This window comes from Pezoporus wallicus, unplaced genomic scaffold (genome assembly GCF_028554395.1).
Source record: "Pezoporus wallicus isolate ANWC-B61680 ecotype Strahan unplaced genomic scaffold, APGP_CSIRO_Pwel_v1 scaffold_2584, whole genome shotgun sequence".
In the NCBI taxonomy this organism is placed as follows: Eukaryota; Metazoa; Chordata; class Aves; order Psittaciformes; family Psittacidae; genus Pezoporus; species Pezoporus wallicus.
The window spans coordinates 8,513,311-8,538,342 of NW_026642851.1; the positions used below are offsets into that span (position 1 = coordinate 8,513,311).

General features: G+C 39.8%; 1 protein-coding gene across 3 annotated transcripts in view; it reads left to right on the forward strand.

The window, feature by feature from the left end:
* The first annotated feature begins 485 nt into the window (after window positions 1-485).
* SPAG6 (sperm associated antigen 6) overlaps window positions 486-25,032 on the forward strand; it is a 35,795-nt gene continuing 11,248 nt past the window's right edge. For 2 of the 3 annotated variants that reach the window (XM_057432643.1, XM_057432642.1), the window contains exons 1-6: window positions 486-613; window positions 770-865; window positions 12,221-12,387; window positions 15,893-16,076; window positions 22,738-22,943; window positions 23,839-24,012. In XM_057432643.1, the coding sequence (XP_057288626.1) occupies window positions 589-613; window positions 770-865; window positions 12,221-12,387; window positions 15,893-16,076; window positions 22,738-22,943; window positions 23,839-24,012 (852 nt within the window). In that variant the 5' untranslated portion in view covers window positions 486-588. Of the gene's footprint in view, window positions 614-766; window positions 866-1,279; window positions 1,407-12,220; window positions 12,388-15,892; window positions 16,077-22,737; window positions 22,944-23,838; window positions 24,013-25,032 lie in introns of those variants that run through there. The other variant, XM_057432644.1, reaches the window with a different exon arrangement.

Below are 25,032 nucleotides of genomic sequence, written 5' to 3' on the forward strand. Positions count from 1 at the left end.
GGGGCGGCCGCGGCGCCACTCCTTGATACCATCGGGGGGGCCAGGCCCTAGTCCTGACGCCAGCCTTCGTCTGCTCCGCGCTGCCGGGACGCGGAGACACGGCAGCGGCAGGCCGTGGGGAGTGAGCCCCTGCGGGGATGTCAGCCCTGTCCCGTCCCCAGCCTCGTCCCGCGGGCTCTGCCCGTCCTGTGCCCGTCTCTTCCCCCGCTGCGCTTCCGTAGGAGCAGCGGCTCCTGCACATGTTCACATCTGCACCCACGGACGCCCTGTCCGTCGTGGCGTGTGCACACGCCGTTCGGGTCTGCCACAGCAGCCGAAATCTTCTCGCCGCAAACACCCGCGCCCCTGTGTTTAACACACGGATGCTGCACCTCGCCCGCAGAGCAAACGCTACCAGTACCCGCAAGGCTGAGCGGGAGCGGAGCGCTGTCGGGGCTGCACGCGGCGGGCAGGCGCACTGACGTCACGGGCGGCGTGGCCGCGGTCCCGCCTCTCCCCCCGCGGCGCGACTTCCGCCCGGTTTCCAGGGCAACGAGTACACAGAGTGCGGCCGTGCGCGGGTGCGCAGCCTGCTGTGGCGCTGCCGCTATGAGCCAGAGGCAGGTCCTGCAAGGTAGGCCGGGGCGGCGGGGCTGGGGCTGGGGCTGGGGCTGGGGCTGGGGCTGGGGCTGGGGCTGGGGCTGGGGCTGGACCGGGGCTGGCGGGACGGCCGCTAACCCGGTGCCCCGGCACTGCCGCTAATCCGGTGCCCCGGCGCTGCCGCCCGCAGTTTTCGAGCAGTACCAGCGCGCCCGGACGCAGTTCGTGCAGGCGGTGGCTGAGTTCGCCGCCCGGCCGCAGAACATCGATACCCTCCAAAATGCAGGTACGCGCCCGCTCCCCTTCCTTTTCGCCAACTGAGAGCCGGCTTCCGCGTCCCGGAGCCGCTGCGTAACGCTCAGGGCAGGGAAGGGCGAGCGCGGCAGGGGCTGGCCCGGGACTGCGGGGCTGTCCGGAGCGAGTCCCTGGTTTTCTTTCCCCTTTTCTCTTCCCCGCCAGGCTGGCTGCTTAGTTTTCCAGAGGTTTGTTCCCAATAGGATTTGGCTGTCCCCCGACTCCGCGGTGCGAGGCTGGGCTTGCTGAGTCCCCTGCGGCGCCGTGGGGAGGTTACAGTAGGCTCGTCCGTCAGCTCTGAGCGCGGCTGGTCCCGCTTGTGTGCGGAGTTATGTCTGTGTTTTCTGTTCTGTGTTTCTGAGGTAGATGTCTCTGGCTGTGATCTCATAATTTATTTCTATTTCAGGGAAATTTTCTCCGTATAACCCACTTAATGTACTTTTTTGTGCTTCCAATACAGCTTTACGTGAAGCGCAGAAAGCTGAATTCCCTGTGAAGCCAGCACGACTTGCTTAGGAAAGCTTGCTTTAGAAGTAGCTGTTTTTATACTGGCTTTATAAGTTGTTCCTGAATTCTTCAGTGCTTTTCGCCAGCAGATTTGCTGGGTTGAAAAAGGGAGCCGCTTTTGTTATATTGCTGTCGTGGGATGTCGTGAACCAAATTGAGCATTTTTAGAAACAGGAGCTGCGGGAGCAATTCCACCAGCTGTTGTGCTGCTGGCATCTGGCAGACCCACTCTGCTTGGCCAAAGTTCCTGAGGTTTAAAGAGGAAAAAGAACTGCTCAGTAACTGATTACCTGAAAGACAGTTTGAAAAAGTGCTGTAAATCAGTAGCTGTTTTACCATATGGTATTCATGAATTGATTATGTTTTGGTTTGTCTTGATTTTGTTTTTAATTCTTGTTTCCCAAATCTAGTAAAGCTGTCAGTCTTTTCTGAGATACAATGGGATCAAACAAACAAACAAAAGAAACGAAATCGTGTAAATGCTTTCAACTTTTTGTTATTGTATTTACAGCTGTTTATTAAAATGGTTTTATTGAAAATCTGTTACTTAAATTCTTGTTAAGGAAACATTTGCTTTGATTATCGGAGTGACATGTTGACACCAGGCCTCTTGCATTAGCTTGTTGTGCCTCTTGGTATTTTTTAGTGAGTTAATGCCCCTTCTTTAGTTTATACAAATGAGCTCTGTTTACCAAAGGGACATCTTGGCCATAGGAATAATTTATGCCTCATTTGTAAGAAGAGGTCCCTCTGTGTCTATTAACAGTTCTGGTTTTAGCTACTGACAGAGATCACATTTAAGCAGGCTTCTTAGCTTCACTGTTTTTAAAAATGCAGAAAGTCTCTTACTTAAAGAAAGCAAGCAAAGTGCCAAGCTAACTTTAATTACATTGTATTTATTCTTAAAATAATTATTTGATGTAATCTGTTTGGTAGCTCCACCTCAGAACTGATTTATTGCTTGTACAGAAGAAATCAGTTCAGAGGCCTGAAACTTTCTTCTGAGCACAGCAGGTATTGGTTTGAAGGTTAACTGTACAAGGATCACGCTCTGGGGTAGTAATGTGAAAATGTGCATTTGTGTAGGTTGCCATCCTTCCTGGCTCATTCTTTTATTGAGCTGCTTTTTTGTAGGCTTTAGCTTTTCAGATGTTAGAAAAGAGGGGAATGTCTGAATTTTCCAGCCTTTCCTATTACAACTTGTTTGAATGCTTGAGGCCCACAAATATTTTAGTGTCTTCCCCAACATGTGCCTTTAAAACTGATTCATAGTTATATAATTAAAATGATGGCTGTTAGTTTTGACTTTTTCTAGATACAGGTTTTAAAACCTCCTCCTAATTAAATGTTATTAAGTGGCTTTTAAAATCCCCTACCAAATAAAACTTCATTTGATGGTATTTTTTTTTAAGCACTTAACCAAATATTTCAAGACATTGCTGTCTAGCAGGTTACTGGCATGCCTTTTGTGGTCTTGATCCAATGAACTCTGAAGCAGTGATTTGAGAAAGAAGTATGTCTGTCTATGCATGCATTTCTGTATAAACCCATATATAAAAGGGTTGGGGGCTTGTTTCTTCTTCTGGTAAAGAAAGTTAGGTATCCCTTAGGGAGATGGCTGTTTTAAGAAGATGCAGAAAGTCTTTGCCTGCTGTCATTTTCTATTAGCTGTAGGAGTTAGTGTCATCTTGCATGGTTCTTTGGTTAGATCTCAGAGGTTGTCAGGATTTAGTCTTCTTCTTGCTGGAGCAGAAGTCAAGATTACAGTGACTCGAATTTAAACAAAATTGAGCCCTTAAAATGTACTGTACTGTTGTATTACTTGCCTTGGTTTATATTCCTAGAATGTCTGAGATTCAGACTGGTAGCAGTGAGAGATCAGTGCTCAAGGAATAAACTGTTTCATCACATTTATAGAAGTCCTTTTGATAAATACTTAATATCTTGTGAGGAAAGTAAATACTAGTTTAAGACCTTGTGCTTTGTGGAGGTGCCTCTGGACACCATGCTAACATCATGAAAGATGGAAGTGTATTTAAAAAAACAGTTCTTTACTACACTGTAAGCCCTGCTTCTGTGGTATTAAACCAGGTACAAGCAGTGGTATTGTTTCAAATTAGGAGATGGCAGATGGCATCATGGAGGGGAGCAAGTGGCCAGGATCAGAGGTGGGAGTTTCTTATGCTGGCTTGGCTGTTGAGAAACTTTGAGGTACCATTATCGTGGAGACTCCTATATATGACCTGTAAGGAGGGGGAACTGACAAGCTAGAAAGAAGGTCAGAGAGGGCCAACAGGAAGCCCACCTTTTCCCAGAGCATCCCTCTTCTGAGGCTTCTGTATCTCATCAAGCTCTGGAGCTGCCTTTCCAACTGAGCAGAAATCCCCTTATAAGTGGTTTTAACCAGGGAACTGGAATCTGGCCCTGGGCTTTGACAAGTTTACAGGGCACTGATGCTTTCTGCTGAGGAATGTCCTGGGGGATCTGTGCCTAGGAGCTCAACAGCTTTCTCGTGGCGGGGAAGTGCAAGGAATGATCAGAGAAATTCCTTTGTCAGAACTCATTCCCGGGTGTTTTCCAGCTCTGTGGTTGGGTTGTTCTTTGTGGTGGAATACCTACCATGAATAATCATCACAGGGTTTGTTGTTTGAATGTCTAATTAATGGATACTTAAAAAAATAAATCTCCAAAACTTCTGAAGTTTTTCTGTTTAGTAAATACTTACTTGGAACAAAGACAGACAATTAATTTATCAAATCTCATTTCTGGAGAGCTGCTGACTAGTGGCAGAAGTTACTTTGGTAGTAATGGTTTTAAACATAGTCTTTAAAAATAAATATGTTCATTTGGCAGCTACAGCTTACGAAGTTTTGTACTGGGATGCATTATTGAGCTCCACACCCCCTCACTCTTCCGAAATGTAAAGGCATAGAAACAGACTATTTTCAATTATAATGGCAGATGATCTTGAGTTCTCTTTCTTGCACTGAGATTTAGTCAGCTTTCTGTCTTGTAGGAGATGTAGGAGAAAATCTGGCTGGTTCCAATAGATTTCTAAGAGTGGAAGTCACTGGGACTCTAATTCTCCTTTATTCATCTGCATTGTGAAGTGCAGCACTCTGTAAATAATAGTTCCTTTGAAATAGCATTTTGTTCTGATAATTTTTTTAGAGGCATTTACAATTCATTAGTAAATGTATTAGAAGAAGACTTGAATTACTTCTGAATGTTCATTTTTGTATTTTCTCATAGTATGAATTAGGTTTTTATTTATTTTGCATTAGAGCTTGTGATAGGCTTGTTGCTTTTAATTTGTAAGTTATTTAAGGATACTGTTGGGAGTAAGAAGTGGTTTAGTGTTGGAACTTAGCCTTTGACTTAAAAGATGTTACAGAATTGGCACTTTAACCTCTTTCTTTGGGCTGATCACATTCTTAAGTGTAATGACTATGGAAGTCATAGGGAAAGCTGAGTCTTGAACATGGGAAAAGAATTTTGGAGCTGTGGGGTCTAGCAGCCTGTGTGTCATAATGGGACCTTACCTGTGTTCGTTTCTCATTGCTGCTGGGGTATCTATCATCTTGGGCAGATAACTTCAACTTCTGTTCCTCTGCCTTACCTACTTAAGGCAGGGTGCTAGGAAAGCTCCAGAATGTCAGTGTAAAGGAAGACCCTTTCCCAGTGAATCTGTTCCACCTATCCTCCCATTCTGTCAGCTCACAACCCTGAGCCCAGGTCTGCTTTCCTTTCTGCCTGGTGTGAAGCTACTTGTAAGCCTTGCACCCTAGCATAACAAGCTATGTTTCAGGAGTGAGTCCTCTCCTCCTCTTTTACCTCTGGGCATCTTCTCCTGTTTCTGTTCCTCACAATCTGCATTGGCAAGAGGGTATAGCCTGGGGGGCAGGGCTCCACCACAAACCCTGGTGGCATGGCAGATTTACCTACTTCATGGTCTGGTTTGATCAGGTAAGAGATGGTGTCTTGAGCACTGGTTCTCTCCCAGCTTCAGAGCTATTCTAGTGGTCACAGGTTTTAAAAGCTGTATTTCCAGATCTTTACCGTGGTTTGAGGAGTTGTTGTTTTTGAGACAAGATGGTTCAAATTTATTTCCCTCATCCAACTACACTGAGTCTTTTTGCTCATGCTTTTCTCAACCTCTCTTCCATATTATAAGCGTACCTATTTTGAGCATGACAGTTGGACACTTGACCCTGTGTAAGGAGGATCAGACTCTGGGAACAGATTTCAGAATGTAATTCCATATTTTAAATTATATGGAAGAATATGCTCTGGTAGGACAGTGCTTTGTAGAAAGCCTGCTGGGAGCACAGGGTGTGTAGGGAGGATGGCTTTTGAGTCAGCTGTGCAGAAAGAGCTGCTCCTATAAAGCACCTGTGTTCTTGCTCTACCTGGACCTTGCAAGTGGATATGAATGGACAGACTCCAGTGCCCCCATATAGCCAGTTTTCAACATTTGGGTTTATACACACTGTCTTGTGAAGGATGCTTTTTTTTTTTTTTTTTTTTTTTTTTTTTAATTTGTTTGTAATTATTTTAATTTTGATTTGAAAGCTTTGTTGAGCTTTAGTGGGAGAAGTGGGAGAGGCATATGCAACGTAGCATCAAAGGCAAAAGGAGCTGTAATAGATCAAGTGAGGAGAGTGGCTTTTCCCAAGGCTTGAGGACATGGTGGTGTGTGATGAAAGGAAGAAGGAAGCTGTATATTGAGAAAAGTACCAGAGAGATGACAAAGAAAAGGTAAAAGTAGCTAAAGCGGGAGGGCTGGCTTTTACTGTAACTCAACTGAAAGCTCAACTGCTCCAGAAATGCTCCTCCTCTCCACCTCCTGGCCTGTTTGGAAGAGATTTCTGCGTAAAATTTCAAAGCCAGAATTTGTTAGGAACTTCAGTCTCATCTTAGCAAGTGGTCACTAAAAAGCAGCACCTCCTTGTGACCACATTGGTTTTGGTGTGTCTATGAAGGATTGTGTGGTGGCCACTAACTAGTTCCATGAGGGGCATTTTCAGAAACTCTGTACTCTTGGAACAGGATTAGTTCTGCTTCATTAATGCAGAAACAGTGTTTGGGAAAATACCAGCCAGATCATCTTGTAAGGAGGAACAACTTGCTGCTCCTCTATCCTTCCAGAAGTCTCCAGTCCCACTGTCAAACTGAATCTGCATTATGTCCAACCCCATCTGGTAATTGCTGTGTGAACTACTTGATTACTCAGAGTCTCTGTTACCAAGTGGTGTTTATGTTGCATTTGATATTTGAATGATTGTAGCTGTGTTGTGCCTGGAACTGTTGCAGTGAGGAGTCCTTTCTCGGGGTGAGTCACACTTGCAGAGCATGTACTTGAGACATGCATACTGCATCATCTCAGGAAGAGGCTGTGTCAAAAGGAGTGTGAAAGTTTTCTGTTGCTATTCTTCTGGGAAATTCAAGTCTTCTGCTTAAAACTCACAGCTGTGCTGCTTGTAGGAAAGGGTGGTTGGTAGCTGAAGATAAGGAATTGGGGTGAGGCAGAAATAAATTTCCATTTTATTTCCTTGCTAAATCAGCTGAATTTGATATCAGGAGCCCTCAAGAATCAAGGTGAATGATGAATGTTTGAGTGCTAATGGTAAGCTTGGTGAATGTTCTTAGTGTAACAGATAGGACACAAAAATGAAAAGACAACATTGTATTTGATCCATAGCATAAATTAGGAGGACAGCATCTTCAAGATAAGTGCGTCCAGAGGCAACACTAAGTAAAATTACTTTTTTCCACATTTACGTTTTAAAGCAGAAATAAATCTTGTTTTTAAAGAAGGAGAATAGGATAGGAGTGGTCATCTTCAGGTTCAGACATGGAGAGAATTTCAAATGTAGAGTGACATTTCTCTGACTTGTGACTATTCATGTTTGGCAAGGGTTTGGCAAGAGTAAGAGGAGGAGGATAGAGTGATTCTGTGTGACTTCCAGGTGGTTTTCCCCCCAAAATCAAAATGACCAATGAAGATTGCTATCTCCAGAATAGTGACTATTTGTTTGGCTACTGGAACTTGGAATGGAAAAAGTTGGAGCCTGCCACTGCCTCGAGTGGATTTTTTTTTCCAGATAGGCAGCAGCCAGCACTTGCTTACTAAAAAGAAGCGCATCAGGCCTGTGCACAGCAGTTCCACTTCAGAAGTGTGTGTTAAGGGTGATTAAGCTTCTAAAGTGTGTCTTTCTTTGAAATAAATCTGAGTGGGAAACTGAGGATGGAAAGTAGAATCATTCCTTGCCCAAGGTCAGTCAAGTTTTTCTGTGATGCAAGAGGGTATTTGGCAGTAATTCTTTCTTACTCTGAGTTGCTAGTGGGAACTCTTCCAAAACAAATCTAGTCCAGTGGTCTAAGGGCCTTATTTTGTAGTTTAGTTTCTGTGTTGTTGCCTTTGAATTAGTTAATGAATTTCTTACTTCTGTCACAACAGACTTATTTAGAAGAAGGCCAAAGAGTTCTCCTAAAGGTTTCAGCAGCAGGACACTGTTACTCCCTGCTCTGTATGGCCCTGTTCACTTGAGTGAATGGTAGAAGTAAAAAGAAGTTGTTGGAAGGTTCTTACCTATTTTCCTGCTCTAAGACAATATTAAATGTATTTGAATTTAACTCAAAATGCCAGTAGGAATCTTGGCTTGGACTTCTTTGGAAAAGGGGGTTAGACTTTGCTGCAGACAGGATAGTCAAAAGAAAGGAAAAGATCAAATAGAGCAGCTCACCAAAACCAGCTGTGTCTGGGAGAAAGCTGGGTCGGGCCCAGGACAGGAAAGCCTCCTCCTGTGTCAGGCATGTCTGTCCTTTCCAGCACTATCTTCAAAAGTGACAGAAGGAAGAGTGAACATCTTGTTTTTCCTATAGGTGTTTTAGTGGAGACCATAGTCCCTAGGGTAGATGTTTTCACACTCTCAGAATTGTTTATTTTTTCTAAGTGCTGTAAAGAAAGAAATACTCAGTTTGCTGAAGATGTAAAAATCATGATAATGGTGAAAACTCAGGCAGTGGGTCTTGCAGAGGAGTCACATAATTGATAGCATCTCGATGCAGAGAAAGAAACTGGTTTTAGGGAAGGTGGGAAGCAGAGGTAGAAGCTTTTAATTATATTCAATGCACAAGCGTAATCTAGGCCTATACACATCTCTCAATTCTTGGTTAATTTGATGTCACTATAAGGCTTGTATAATAACAGGAATTGAGTTTTGGTTTTGTTTTTTTGTTTTGTTTTTTTTTGTTACTCCAAAGCTGTTGTCATCATAACTATTTATTTGCCGTCTTTTCTCACATTCAGGCATCACTTTAAGAAAATATAGTCTCTTTAAGGATCTGCACAGTTTCTATTATTTCTGAACCTTTTCCATCCATTTACTGGTTAGGGTTTTTTTTTGAGCCCTGTTTTTACCATCTTGTGTCTTTTCTTCAAACAGTAACTACCATTTCATTTTTCATCTCTTTCCTCACCTTCAGTTTCATCAGCTAAAATAATTAGCAATAGAATGTTTTGTGCTGGCACTTAAATGTCATCACCAAGCTCTACATGGTTTGTATTACCATGAAATGAGCGGTATTGGTCATGGGGAGGCTTGCTGCTTAGAAGCATTTTCAGGCTCAAGGCTTTTTAGCTTATTCTAAAAGTGAAATCTGTATCAGCTAATCTTGAAAACGCATATTATATGAATCTTGTATTTAGCACAACTCAAAACATATGTGTGTGTAAGCTTTCTTAAATGTGGTTTTACATTTTTGCGGTGTCTAGGTATGTCATGCAGACCAGAAACTTGTCATGTGGTCTGGATCTAACTCATGGGTTCCTCCCGGGTAAAGTGATTCTAGTCTATTTAAATGTCACTGCAGTTTGAGACCACCACCAGAACTCAAACGTCTGCTACATTGTAGTTGAATGTCTCACCCATCAGCCTGTTGGCTTTTCTAGGGTTAGGGCACTGTATGCTAAAGTGCTTCTATTGCTCTCTCCCAACCACTTCTAACAGTCTTTTTTATAGCAGTAAAACTAATTTTTTACCTCCTCACCCCCTTTTTTATTTATTAAATAATCTTGGGTTTGTATTGTCTGTACACTAAATACAAGTGTACTAGTTCTGTTTCTGCTCTACTAAAATACCTTCAGTGTAAATAGCATCAGAACAGCATGAGGTCTCCTTAGGAATTTCAGGAGTTGATTGACCATGCAACTGATGTTAGAGGGAAGGACAAGAATGCCCTCCCATAGAGGGTTCAGGTGACTTGCTGGACAATAGCTCACTATAAGTGAGATGTGGGGTTGGCCCCACCTCACATATTTTTTTTTAATTTGTCATATAAAGTACTTGGTGCATTTTGATATGAAACATAACCTGCTAATGAGATCATACCTGCTATTTGGGAGGGCTTGTGAGAAGATATCAGTATGATGACCACATTCTGGAGTAGTGATTTCTGCAAAGTGCAAAATGAATTCACATTGATCGTTACAATACTGGAGGATCAAGCTTTTGTCTTGGTACATAGGAGGCCTTTTTCAGCTCCCAGTGGCTTTGACAGAAGTGCAAGCAGCTGCCAGCTACACTACAGACCTATTTCCATAGGTTCTACATGTACATGCTCAATTAATGCATGTTACAGAGCCACTTTTGGTGTTTCTGTAATGCTATTAGAAATCACAGTTTCATTTTGCTTTTCTCCTTTTACTGCATGCCCCCCTGAGGTCTGTGTTATTTTGAATTGTGAACATCCAGCGTGGTCATACCTCTCATGGCAGTGCAGCTTCTGTCTGGAGTATTGACCTTCCCAGGACAAACTCATTAGTGGTCGGCATGGCCTCCATGGTTACTTTTGCCCCCCGCCACCCTTTTGGAGCCATGTATAGATTATTAGGCTATTTTCTTCTTGCTGGAAGCAGTTTGTTTCTAACGTAAATTAAATGTTCTCTGTGAGAATTACACTGCTGCTCAGCTTACCTTTTTCAGTTCAGTGTCTTTCTACACAGAAGTGTGTTACTGGTGTGACTTGTTACAGCCTCCATCCCTTTGGACTATTCCTTGCTCTAAGGCACTTAGCTTCCCTGGTCGTGGTGTATCCCTGTTCAACACTTGGGTGCTACTTGCCATCAGGCGGTGATGCCACTGTTGCGAGACTGTCGTACCAAAATACTTTGTTCAGTGCTCAGAACCACGTGAGGCCTTGAGAAAGGAAGTGTTACTTTCTTCCACAGTTACCCTGCGAAATCTTTATTTTTGTTAGCAAACAAATGTAGTAGAAAGAACTGAGATGGAGATTTCTGACTGTGGCTCTGAGTGTTTGGTGTTTTGTTGTACCACTTCTGCATCTTCAGAGAGCATTGCTTTCTGGCTGAGGTATAAAGCTGAGAAGTATTAATTCATGCAGCTGATACAGGGACAGCACTTTTTAAGAATCGTAATACACTTCCCAGACCTTATAAATCATGTTTTTTATGTAACTGGGTGTATCTCAGTTATATTCTTATTGAAGGGGCTTAGTTTAACTGTAGGAAAAGCTTCTACATACAGACCGTTCATCTTTGATCATCCTTGTTACCTTTCACTGAACCTTTTCCAGTTCTACTGCCAGGGGAGGGTATTAAATATAGGATAGATTTATACAGTGGCATAATGATGGTCCCTGCTTTGGTGTTTTTTCTTTTCCAAGTAATCCTGAGTACTCTGGATACTTCTGTAGGTAAAGTTTCTTCTCTGCTTCTGAGCAATGAGCTGGTACCTCTCTGAAACTGCCTGTTCTAAGATCAAGATCTTTCTTCTGGGTCGTAGTGATCTGTTTGGGATTCATCACTGCATATGTGACATTAGGATTGTATTTCCTGTATGTGTTCCATTTCACTTGCCATTTTGTTATCCAGTCATTCAATCTCTAGTTCCTTATAGTTTTCCTCACAGATACTACCTTGAATAACTTTGGGTCAACAGCAAAATCTCACCTCACTGTTCGTGCTGTTCCGGATCATAGGTGAATACTAAATGGCACATGTCCCAGCAGGGAGGCCTGCAGAACTGCACAGTGACCTCTTCCCTCCTATTGCAAGAATGGAAAGTTTACTCCTCCCACTTCCTATTTTTAGCCAGGTTTTTATCCATGTAAGGACTTTCTTAGCCTGTAACTGCTAATGGTTCATGTCACAGCTGCTCACCCCACCTATAATTTCAAGTATGTATTGTAAGACTACCTTAGAGAATGGACTTTCATGTTCTTTCATGTTTAACTGATACACGGTGGACTCAATAGTGAAAGCATATCATAAATAATGACATGATAAAATCTTCAGCTGGAGTGTAATGTATTATGGATATTGGTCCCCAAATAAATCAGTCTAATAATAATAATAATAAGATTTATAATAGATGAAATATAATTTGGTGTAATTTAACACAGAGGTTCTGCTGGCATGCTGAATGAGCAACATGCCAATGTCAGCTCACCAGGACCTCCAGGTGGAGTTTCCTGTGCATACTTCAACACATGCATTTTATGTATGTTTGAATATACCTTATTTTCTTGCATATGCTTTCAGGTCTGTATTTTGTAGATGTTTGAATGTAGCTTATTTCTACATGTGATTTTTTTTTTATATTTCAGAAGTGTTTTGTACCTATGAAAAATGGGCAGAAACATTGCTATGCATCAGCAGTGCTATCCAAGTGCCAACTTCATTTCAGTGGAACACCTGGATTTCCTTCAAGTTCTTATTACCTGGAAGAGTAATTCAATAGGTTTTTATGAATAAAGGCAAATGTTTAGAAAAATGTCTGCTTATCAAATGAGCTTTTCTCTTCTTGGTATAACTCAGGTGTAATGACTTTGCTGAGACCTCTTTTGCTGGATGTCATCCCAAATATTCAACAGACTGCTGCTTTGGCTCTTGGGAGACTTGCCAATTATAACGATGCCCTGGCAGAGGCAGTTGTGAAGGGAGACATTCTTCCACAGCTCCTGTGTTCGTTGTCTGAGCAGAATGTAAGGCATTATTGTTTTCGTAAGTTATATATATACACACACACACATATATATATATACACACACACATATATTTAACTAATGCACAGGGAAAGGGAAGCCTTTCTGTATCAGCTATCTGCTGTTATCCTAATATAGCAATACATGTGCTGGAGTCACAGACACCATGTATGTTTGAACCCTGAGAGATCAGTGTGTACTGTGTGCCTAACTTTGACTTCAAATAAGCTTGACTTTAAAATATTGTCTTACTTTTTAGTGCACTATAAGAAATACATTCATGGCACTCTTATGTTTTTAAAATGTTGAGTGATGCTTTATAAAAGGTCCCTCTTAAAAATGAGACAGTTTGAAAGTTGTAGTGCTAATTGACTAGGATTTGTCAATGATACACTTGTAAAATACATGTAAACCCCAGAATTTCTGTGATTAAATATTTAATATCTCCAAACATAGCCTTTCAGAAATTTGTAGCATGAGAAATTTCAATCGACCAACACAGGAAAATATTCTGAAAGTTTTTCAACTTCGTATTTGTGTGTCAAAAACACACAAAAAAGTGTAGTCACAATTGCAATACAAATAAATCTGCTGGTGTCTCTCCTTTCCTGCCATTTTTCTTCAGGTTTTGCATATATTCCAGCTTTCTAGTGTTTCTAACCTAGATTAACAGAAATACTGTTTAATAAGGTTTCTAATAACTGGAAAGAGACAGCTGAGTGGATTGATACCACAGCCATACTTAAGTTGCAGTTTTGATTTATTAGATTTAGGAGAAGTAGGATTTCAGTTGAAATATAATTTGGAAAACTCTATGTTTTCATCTTTAATCTTTTGAAGAAAACATAAGTACTCTTTGCATATTTTTCTGTGCATATAGGTCATTGTCTATACAATTCATCTTTAAAAAAAAAGCTAAAGAAAAACCTTCATGTCAAGATACTGGTATAGTATGGAAAGTTAAAGTTTTAGTTAGACAACTTTATAACCATTTTGGTTGTTTTATTTCTATATTGAAGTGAAGAACAAAATTCCTTATACTCTTGCTTTGTTTTGGAAACTACCCCCCTGCTGCAACTCTAAGACCTCACTAAATTAGCTTGATTTATGTCTTCTATGTTACTGCCTGTGCTGTCCTTGCATCAAGATGACTGTAATTCAGCATCACTTGGGGCAGCAGCAAGATTAGTGTTAGGTCATGGAAAGCCTACTATGCCTTGGTGACTGAGGGCAAGTGAAGGAAACTCATTATCCAGTTCATACAGAGTTTAGCAATGCATGCAGTTTGTTACTTCCCATAGCAAAAAACCCTGTTTTCATTACATTCACTCTTCGTCTATCAACATCTACATTTAAGGAGCAGATTCTTTGAGGATACTATAAATACTGATTCTGTTGATTTAGGGAGAACAGTTACAGGGTTACATCCCAGATCAATGTTTTGTCAATTAAACTGAGCAAAATACAGTTTTACAGTGTCTGTGCCTGTGAATATGGTTTGTTTGTAAATAAATGTGTTTTAAATAACAAAACCAAAAGATGTGTTTTACTTTGCCAGGAGCATAATTACTTAACAGAAATAACGTATCCATATTTGCAGACATAGACTGGTGTAAACAACTATAGGACAACTGAGTTCATCAAAACTTACAGTACCTTAAATAGTCAAATCCTCAGCTAATGTATCTTTACTATTTCCCTTAACTTCTGTTTCCCCTAAATGAAATTTAATGGTTTACTTGTACATGGTGTTTAAGGTACTTGCTTGTAGGCCTTAGCTTAGAAGACTGGATTTTTGGCATTGAGCATTTATATCAGTACTGATAAACTAAGGAGGGTTGGGGCATGTGTCTGAGCACTGGAAGGTGACAGGGCTCTTTAGATCGTTAACGTGCTCTCTGATGAACTTTTAGCCAACACCAACCATCAAACTACTCAACAAAGCCTGGAAGTGGTTTAGGGGGATAGCACATCTCCAGTAGTGTAGATGAGGCCATTGTGCTTTGAGAGAAGAATTTAGAAGAACGGGTGTGGTATGTTGTGTTACCTTCCTTCAGGGCCAGGGAGTGGGCCTGGGTCCATTTTACTTCCTGTGGAGCCACTGCAGATATTCTTCTATTACCATACCTTAGTGCTTTAGATTTTAGTCTTTTGAAGGTGTTCGGGCACCTTACAAGAAACACAAAAGCACTCACATGATTCTTTGTTTCTCTGGACTTGTTCCAAAAGGGATGTGGGTTTTGCATTGTTCACCTTTTTGGGTACTTTATCAATAGGAATCTAGCACTGTCAAGTGCCCAGGCTCCCTGTGCAGAGCTGGGGAGAATTGAACACCTTGGAATAAGATTAAAGCCAGCTGGTACAGAGAGAGAGAGCCCTCTGCAGCCTGTCCACAGGGGTGATCTGTCAATTGCCAGGCTGGAGGGCATGCTCCCAGCACATAGGCATAGCAGCAGATTACTTGTCGCACAATCTTGCACTCATTGCTGTGCAGTGGCTTCATGAGGTAGGTGAACTGTTTCACAGCATGGTTGTTTCTGGCCAGAAAACTTTTAGCTGGGCTCTGGATTTTGAAACTAAGATGGGAATAATTTTAATCTTCAGTTTCTACATCCCAGTGATAGTTACAAAACTGCAGGAGAAGACCAAAATGTGATTTTGGAGGAAAGACTTTTAACTGTGCTTTTAGTAGAAACTATGTGGAAGCCCATGATGTGTGCAGCATGGTACACATAGCATGGTTACCTATATGCTCAAAACATATTTGGTCCAATGCTGAGGGAGATAGATAGAAGTGAGTTAAGTGCTTGGATTTTGCTTGAACTTACAACAGAGGTGCCAAGGTGCTTAGTCCTGTTGAAAGAGAGCCGTTTCTGGGCATGTGCAGGAGTCTGGTCAAAACTGAGGGCCATCTGATGTTGGGTGTTTGGTAGGATGGCTTTTCAGGGTCTTAGCTGTGGGTTTAGGCAGTATTTAGGCACTTCAGAATTCAGATGCTAAACCCTTTTGCTGGATCTAATCCTTTGTGTCTCAGTTTTCTGTTTGTACAGGTAAACAAAGTTTTCTCACAGAGATGTTGTGAGGGTATATTAGAAATTGTGAAACCTTGCAAGTGTCACAGATGGGTAGAGTTATTTTAGAAGCTTGCCCCGCATAACCTGTGTAATCTGGTTAAATATATTAGGAGCTATTGTTTTTGCAGCTTTTATCATTCACTACTGACTTAAACAAACAGACTTATCTAGACTATTATCTTTTCCCCATATCCTCTTAGCCCTCTCATTTTTTCTGTTTGTTTATGCACTTACTGCAGATTTTAGATCATAAACTGTCTCAGAGAAGGACTGTAAGTTCATTGTTTGTGTGATGTCTGGTGGTCCTGATTTGGATCTGTATGAGATATTGCTACTACTAAAAAGTTTAATTTATGCATGTCTGTACTGTATTATGCTTTGAACTACTTAGTGAGAGCTTTTATTTTTTCTTTTTTTTCTGATTTGTATAGCGTTTCTACAAGAAAGCAGCTGCCTTTGTGCTAAGAGCAGTTGGTAAACATTCTCCACAGCTAGCTCAGTCAGTAGTTCAGTGTGGAGCATTGGAAATGCTTGTGATTTGCTTGGAAGATTTTGACCCTGGAGTCAAAGAAGCTGCATCTTGGGCACTTGGGTATATTGCCCGACACAATTCAGGTAACAGGTTTCACATGTGTTATCTTTCAGCTTAGTGCTATGTGAGACATAATAAATTACATTATTGTAATGTTCATAAATAGAACAAGATGCTTTACTGTTACAAAATTCTAAATTTGGAACAGAAATGTACTTTAACTATACCAATCCACCAGTGCTGTATCTTTTGTGAGGAACTGTCGTGTCTGACACCAGCAGTGTCTGCTTATGAGAGGTGCTCTGAGAAGAGATGCATTGGGCCTCTGGTTGGTAAATGATGCTTGGCTTTATTCTCTTTCATGAAGAAATTTCAGAACCTTTATGTATTGTGTAACTGTTACTGTAGAACAGAGTTTCTTACTCTTAACATTAGTTCTTATTTTATAAACATAGTAACATGGAGAAGCCTAAGAAGAACCAAGTTTCATTTAGCTTGCAGCAGTGCCTGCAGGATAAATGTGCCAAATTCGGTGCACTTTCTATGTTATCACTAGCCAGTAGACCACACTCTTCATCTCTGAGGGTCAGGAATAGATCCTAGGAATCTGATATTGAGAAGTTCACTGCTGTCTCACAAGCAGTTGTATAACTCACTGGCAGTGTTGTGTTCCTATTTAAAAGCTGATCCATAAGGTTGATAATTCTTTTACCAGCTATTTATATAGTTCAAGTAAAAGTTTAGAGCTGTGAGTCAAATAACTAAGGAAGAAACTTCTGGCTGGAAAGGGTAATTAAAATTGTTTAATATTAATCTAGGATCGTAAGTAACTCATGCATTTATGTTTGGTTTTGGCTCTAAAATATACATAGACTGAATTTGGAAGTTATTTTTTTCTCTTTTATTCAGTTGATATGGAATGTTGGACTGTGGAAGGCATTGGGGATTTCCCCTTCCCACTTAGAAAGAGAGTTTACTTACTGGGACTGACTCCAAAGTTGTCGGCACCTTCCTGCTGACAGACTGCTTTTTCTGGGGAACGAATTCATGCTTGGGGCACTTCTGCGGTAAAGGCCTTTTATCTTTTGGTCACTGGGTCTGAATCTCACTCCTAGTGGAAAAGAATTGTTGTTTCCATCTGAAAGACGTTTGTTTAAGTGTCATTTGAAAATGATCATTTGTATAAATGTGTGTAGTGTGTGTCTCTATGTTACTCTTAACATAAACGTTTCTGTAGTTTTGTTATGTCAATAAATCAATATTGACACACTTCAATTGCCCTTCATGCTATTCACTGCATGAATGCTGGCTGATCTTTAGGGTGATCCAGTTCACTTGTGATGGCCTTGTCTGCAAAGGAGGTGATGTGGGGGTGTTGAAGACAACAAACTCCCTGCACAAATTTCAGTTCCATGGTTATGAATTATTTGTTCACTGATGGTGAATGGGTGCATGTCTCATTTCAATTTATGCCAGCAATAAGATCAGCATTTTCAGAAATCAGGTTGAAATTGTGAGTGCTACCAAGCCACAAGCATCAGGACATAGACATGTCACTAGGTGTAATCAGTTAAAAACAACGAACCAACTACCTGCACAGGAAACAAATACCCAACCAAACAAACCACCCCCCAAAAAAACCCTAAACCAAAAACCCAACAAAAACCCACACCCCTGCTTCTCCCAAAAAGCCCACCCTAAACCCCCCACAAACAACAAAAAAACCCAAACCCAGCAAAAAACAACCCCCCAGAAATGTTCTTTCTCTGCCTAGCTACAGCCAGTTTGGGGGATTTACCTTCCTCTATAATGCAGGAAGTCTCTAAAATGATTACTGAAAGTAGAGGAGTTATACTGAAGAAAGATGACTCCGTGCATAGTATGTTTCTTATACTTCTACAAGCATGCCTTTGCAACAAGGTATTGTTGGAGATGGGATGCAAAGATAGATGGACCTGTTCTTATCAACATCTGATGTTTACTGTTCAAGAAGCTCTGAATTAGACTCACATGCTTGTGTTGGCAAAATTTAGCAGTTATGATTTTCTGTCATTGACTGTCTGTGGACACATATTGCAGCTTAAACTCTATTTTTGGAGTCGGGTGTGAAATGGTTTTCCCCACCTACAAATGGTTTTTCAGTTTCAAAAATTGTTTCAGTTCCAAGCTAGGACAACATTATGGCAAGATTTTATTTTTCTCTCCTGAAAAGACTGGGGGCTGGGGAGGCTTTATTTGCCTCAGCAAGAAAAGTTCAATGCTTAGGGCCTATGTCTGGGATGTATGTGGGAAGCAGATTAAAGTCCCCATCTGTCTTAGGCAGGTTGTGAACCTCTGTCTCCCTGAATGCAAGCAAAGGCTCCCAGCATTTGCTGGGAACTGTTGGCAATGGCAGGGTCTCTCTGCTTTTAATCAGGAATGACCTGGTAAAGCTACTTTTGGAACTGTGGTGTGTGTTCCTATGAAAATACTTACATTTTTGAAAAATACGTTGTTTTTTTTTTCCTTCCTAATGAAAACATTCCCTGGTTAGCAAGTTCCCTACTGTCTTCTTACAACAGGCTCTCAAAAATGTAGTTCTTCTGTGAACAGATGTCTCCAGAAGGCCTGTAAGATTTTAGGTCAAGACAGATGTTTCATGAGATTTCAAGACACTAGAAGTTTTGCCAGGTCAGATTCCAAAATTTAGGAATGGCTCTTGCAGTTCTATTCTTTGTTGAAGCTGCCTTTAAGCTGAATTTGAGATGCTGATCTTGCTCCAAAGCATACAGATCAGTGTGGTCTAATTTTGACTTTCATTATTTCTAGTATTTGTGTTTGAGTGTGAAGTGTTTTAAATACCATCAAAATACCATCAGGTCCATGAAAAGTATTTTGTTAATTTTTACTTACACCATATTCAGTTACTATTAAAATGCAAAATGTATGTTTGAAGTATGCAAACAACTTAGCTTTCCATTTGCTTTGCCTACATAAAAGGTATAATTTATTAATTGTCTCTTGCCTGCTTCGGCATACTGTAAATTGGTAGGAAAACAAAAATAAACAACACTATCTATACTCAAGCATATTTGCTGAGAGCAGAGTTATGCTCATTTTCTGCCATGCAGTGGTACTCTTAGGATCATAGGGTAGTTCAGCTTGGAAGAGACCTCATGAGGTCTGTAGTCTAGCTTTCTGCTCAAAGCAGGGTCAGCTACAAGGTTAGACCAGGTGGCTCAGCTCTTCAGTGACGTGAGGCTAGCAGTAACTTTGTCTAGTCCAGATTCTAAGCTTGCCTTGTAATTAATGACCTTCATTCTTCTGCTGATGAAGGGTTTTCCCACTGGTTCCAGTGGAATCTCTAGCACTGTGGTTGTAGTGGTCTGCATAAGCCTGTGATTTTGAAGTGCAGCCTTTGGAATACCTGTGGGGATCACATTCTTCCTATGTGGCCACTACATGATCACACAGTCCTTGGGAAAATAGTGTTGGAGGGCTTTATTGGTCAGCCCTGTTATTTCCTGTGGATACACCTGCCACCACAGTAGGGTCTGTCTGAGAACCTTGGTCTGGACTGAAACTTGCATTTGCTTCCAGGAAAAGGTTTGCTGCTGCTGCACTATGTGAATATGGCATTTGTTCAGAGCTGATTTTCCTTCTCTGGGGACTACCTGCCTGCACATTCACTTTCTCACCGTCATCTTTTCATATATTTATTTATTTATTTAATCAATCCATACTATGACTGCCAACCAGTTTAGAACACCACTTTCAGACTTCCTGCTGATTTCAGTGGATATGTAGTCAGAATCTTGTTGACTCGTCTTCATTCACTTTTCACGTCTTAAACTCTGAAGTCTTTCTTTATCAATCTTTCTTCTACCTCCATGCCTATGTGCTGTCATGTCTTCAGTATCTCCTATTATTATAAACTACTACTATATATTATTATAAACTATTTAGTCAAATAGTTACTTGAAAATCTTCCTCATATTGTTCTGGACAAAAGGAACTAGTTTGTGGTGGATTTTGAGTGTTATTTCTCTTGTCTCTAAGCGTTATGTGGAATAACATTTCCTACTTTCACACATGTAGGGAGAAGTCTTACTTTACCATCATGTAGTTAGACAGATTCCTCGAGCTCTACCCCAGACTGAAGTTTTGAGCCCAGGGTTTTCATAACTTTCTGTGGAATTATGTCCATAAATAAGTTTTTCTTTGCTGTCTTTCTCCTCTGCAGCTATTGGTCTTGTCTTTACCCTTACAATGCAGTCTTGTCACAGTGTTCATAAAAGTTTTTTTGTAACTTGTTCCAGCTTTTTAAATTTCTTTGACTGAATATTTGTTTTTAAAAATTTGTTCTTGACAACTTTCTCCTTTAACTCTCCTTCCACTCTTTTTTAACTCTCCTTTTCTCCTTTAACTCTTTTTCATCCTTCCCCTCACCCCTCTCCCTCCCCGCCTGTGTTTTGTAAGTGGATAGCAAAGTTTCATGAATCTTTTGGTCAACAGTCTGAAATAAAGTTGTTCTACCAAGTGAGAACATTAATTGAGTCTCATTTTGAGGAAAAAAGAAAAATCATTACAGTTGTCATAGAATCATTAATATTTGGAATTGTAGTTTTGGGCTGAGTGTGCAGGGGAATGTGATGGAAAGATCTATGTTTTCTTTGTCCCTACCTTACCTTTCCTGTTTTTCTTATAGTCTGTTTACTGCTTATCTTTCTTTTGACACATGGTCCAGCCCTCCATGTGGTAAATTATTAGCCATGAACCTTATAAACAGCACTGGAAGAAGAACCATTTAGTTAACCATGACCAACAGTAACCATCAGTATTTAAACGATACCAGACTTATATCAGCAAGAGCTGATCTGAATTGAATCAGTTTGCTCTTTTAAAATAACTTTTATGGTTACTTCTGCATGCCTAGGTGAAGCTGTGACCTTGAAGTACTGGTCTTTATCTTGAACTTTGTGATTTAATCTCAGAAGGCATCAAAGAAATCCATTCTTATAGTGGTATCCTGTCCCTCTTGACATTATTTTCCTGATATTAGAATTTCCTGGCAGACTGTAGGCAATTGAGTTGGTTGCTCGGAAGTTGCTTCTGAGGCATAGTCCCATGGATTGATCTGGACTGTTGGTCAGTAGTATGTGACGTATTCCACTTGGTCAGTGTATAGCATCAAACTATGATTTGAGGACATCAAGTGTGTCTTCTTCCACGAAAAGGTAGATGTATCCTATACCTCTTATTGACGAGCTAGTTTTCAGGTATGTTTCAGGTATATTTAATTTCAGATTTGTAATGAAGATACAATATTTGGGTTTTGTTGGAATTTTAGGATTTGTGCATATTTGGAGGATGCGCACTCATATTTTTAGTCAAACAGTTATTTGAAAAGTGATCCCAAAGGGTTAATTTTGTATTAGTTTAAAAATGATTGCATTATTTGTTATTATTTTGTGAGGTAATAATGATATTACCTTTAAAAGATTGCAAAATAACATACAGTGTAAATATTTGGCTTATTGCATGTATTGGAGTGTGTGACTATAACTCATTAATTGAAAACAAATCTGTTCAGGAACATTATTTGGATATTAACAATGTAATGATGATATGACATAGATTTCATGAAAAACTATATTAGTCTATGTATATTTAATGAAGTATGCTATATTTTTCTTAGTATGAAAATCTCTTTATGGATGGACTGTAAATCAAAAGCTAAGTTAAAGTCTTGAAATACAACAGCCATATGTTGCCATGGTACTGTAAGTCAAGATAAATGTTAAAGATAATAATGGATATGCATAATCAGGTGTAGCACAACTGAACTAAGAACCTAATAGATTATTGAATCCCCCATGATTTTTATCACTTTTTCAGCGCTATTTTAAAATAGCACAACTCGGTTATAGTATAAATTTTGCTTCTGATATCCAGTAATTCTTATTTTAGGACTGTGATTAATGCTGCATGCACAGGGAGAGCTAATGAATGTCTAATAGTGTAATTTTTGTCCATGTCAGCTAATCATGTGCTCAGACTTTTTTTCTCTTTTTCTTTAAGGTGCAGTTAGTTAAGGATATTATACTAGTCTCAGACACACAATATCCCACTGATGATATTTCTTATTTGCCTAGTTGTGTATGATAACAGTTTCATGTCATTAAAGTATAAATTCTGTCTTGTCCCATGGATGGTAGCAAAGCCTAGTTTTGATCTGCAAGTTCCATTTTCTCAATCTTTTATGTAAGATAAATCTTTTATGTATGTTTTTTGTATTTCTGTTTTTGGCATTTGATCTATGCTAATATCTGCTTATCATTTAAAGAGGGTAAAATGCTCTCTAATTAGGTGGTTGGTAAAATTTTGGTACTTTGGCTTTCTGTGTTGTTGTTAGCCATGCATAAAATGCTTTCCTATTGATCAGTGTAGAATAGCCAGGGTTTAAACAGCTGACATCTGCTTACTTTAAAAAAAGAAAAAGAAAACAGAATAACAAACCATTTCAGCCTAATCTACCTCAAATGTGTGCATGTAAATGGAGGTCCATCTATTGACCTGCATTCTTTTCAGTTGTGGATTGGTCCACACGGTTTATGAAACCAGGAGGGCTGATTTGAAATGCAGATGTCGAGACAGTGAACTACACCCTCCCCTTTTTCCTTTGCTGTATCTGTCAGGGTGAAAAATGGCTTGCACAAGGGTCAGTCACCCATACTCACTTAATTACTTTCCTTGGACCTACAGAACTGTCGCAAGCTGTGGTGGATGCAGGCGCTATTCCTCTTTTAGTGCTCTGTATCCAGGAGCCAGAAATTGCTTTGAAAAGGATTGCTGCTTCAACTCTCAGTGATATTTCAAAGCATTCTCCAGAGTTAGCACAGACAGTAGTGGATGCAGGAGCTATCGCTCACTTAGCTCAGCTGATCCTGAACCCTGATGCTAAACTGAAGGTACCTTTTTAAAAATTATACTTTAAAATCTCCATTATACCAGTCATTACTTGATACTGAATCAAAACCACTGATGTGCATTTTTATTTAGGAAGCTCTTGTTTTGGGCATTAACAAAGTATAACTATGTAATTAGTGACAAAGGGTTCTGAATATAATCACAGATTTAGCTACTGGATTAAAAAAACTGCTGCTCTGTGAGGACCAGCTAAACTAATCTTTAAAGTAAACAGTATGATATTTTGTTCTAGAATTATGTAGTATATGAAGAATGCAACAGATATTTTTAATAGATAAAGCGCATGCAATTCTGTTACAAAAAGGTTTTGCATACTTGGGGTTATATTATAAACCAGTTAATATTAAATGTATTATTGTGTTTTAGAATGTACTATCTGATGTGAATAGCTCCTGTTGAAGGTTTAATCAGTAGAGTTTGACAAAAAATTGTTTCTTAATAAAATCTTTTTGTCTTACTCTAACAGAAAGATGACAACATAAAAATGCCACTTTGAACAAATAGACAAAAATTCTTTAAGATCTGACAGATCAAACTTATGCAAATAAAGATATCTTCTTAGATTTCAGTAAATTTTAAATTACAGTTGTAAATGGTATATATATATATTTCTTCTTTTTCTTTTTCTTTTTCTTTTTTAATACATAGCAAGCTTGTATGGGGTAAAACAAAGGAGAAACTTTTATTCAGGAACCAGTGAATGTTCTGTGCCATTATATTTGTTCATGAATTGACTCAGTGAATTGTAAAATAGCTGTAATTGTTTTCCCTATCCTGCTTTGTTTCCCTTGATGCAATAGATTTTTGTGTGCGGGAGGAGTGTGTGTTGTGGGATGTTTGTATACTATTGATTTTATAACAATTTTTATTTACTAGCGTCAGGTGCTGTCAGCTCTAAGCCAAATAGCAAAGCATTCAGTGGAACTTGCAGAGTTGGTGGTTGAAGCAGAAATTTTCCCAGTTGTGCTCACATGCCTGAAGGACTCGGATGAATATGTCAAGAAAAATGGTGCAACTTTAATTAGAGAGATAGTAAAGCACACGCCTGAGGTAAAACCTTGAAAATGCAAATACAAGGTCATATCATTAGATTTTACACTTTAAATAAAATACAGGATTATTCTGTCATTTGCTTTTCGAAAGGGAGGGCAAATAGCTGTTTGGCATGTTCACTGGAACAATATGGAAATGCTTGCTGATATTATGAGATGTGTATTGAATATGAATTGGGTTAGGAAACCGGGAATCATATAATGTATATCTAGCTACTTCATTCCATAAGATATGTTCACAGAGAGGGAGTTCTAGCCTGAGAGTATTGTCAGTCCTGGATATTAAAAATATCATGAGAAAAGCCTTACAAAAGTCATGATATCAGCTAATAAATAACAAGATCACCCTAGAACAGTAATAGATGCTGTATGTCTTTTTAAAAAAATCTTCTGGGATGCTGGGATCCCATTTTAATTATTTTTCCAATGACAATGAAGGTCATGTTATTATCTGTTATTTATTATTAAACTGATGGTAGTTTCTTTTATTAGCTTGAGTTTGTAATTTGGATCTCAGCATTTGCAGTGTTTTTGCCAGTAATTGATAAAGGAAGGTGGGGATTTTTGGCAAAGTCAATACAAAATAAAGAGGAAAACCAAATAGTTATAACTATGTTAATCTGTCAGACCATAGAGATAATTAAAAGGCTCTAAATAGGACTGGGATAAAATACTTGCGATATATTTGTGGAACACACTAATGCTGAGCGCTGTCATTTCAAAATCATGAGACTAGCTTAACAATTGGGAAGTGCTTAAGCATGAATTTTGTGGTGTTTCTTCAGCCTGCTAGTTTTTAAGCTGCTGGTGATTAAAGGTTGCAGTCTTGTCACATTTCCTGCTCTCTCTCTGTACATATGAGCAATGCAACTTCACTTTCTCAAAAAAGTGAAGACACTGTCATTATTAAAGGAGGGCACTGGAGTTGGAAGCTGGAGGCCAAATTTACAAGACTGCAGGTAAAGTCAGAAGAGCTGCTAGCGCAGGATTCTCTGTGCAAGGGAGTTGGCCATTCTAG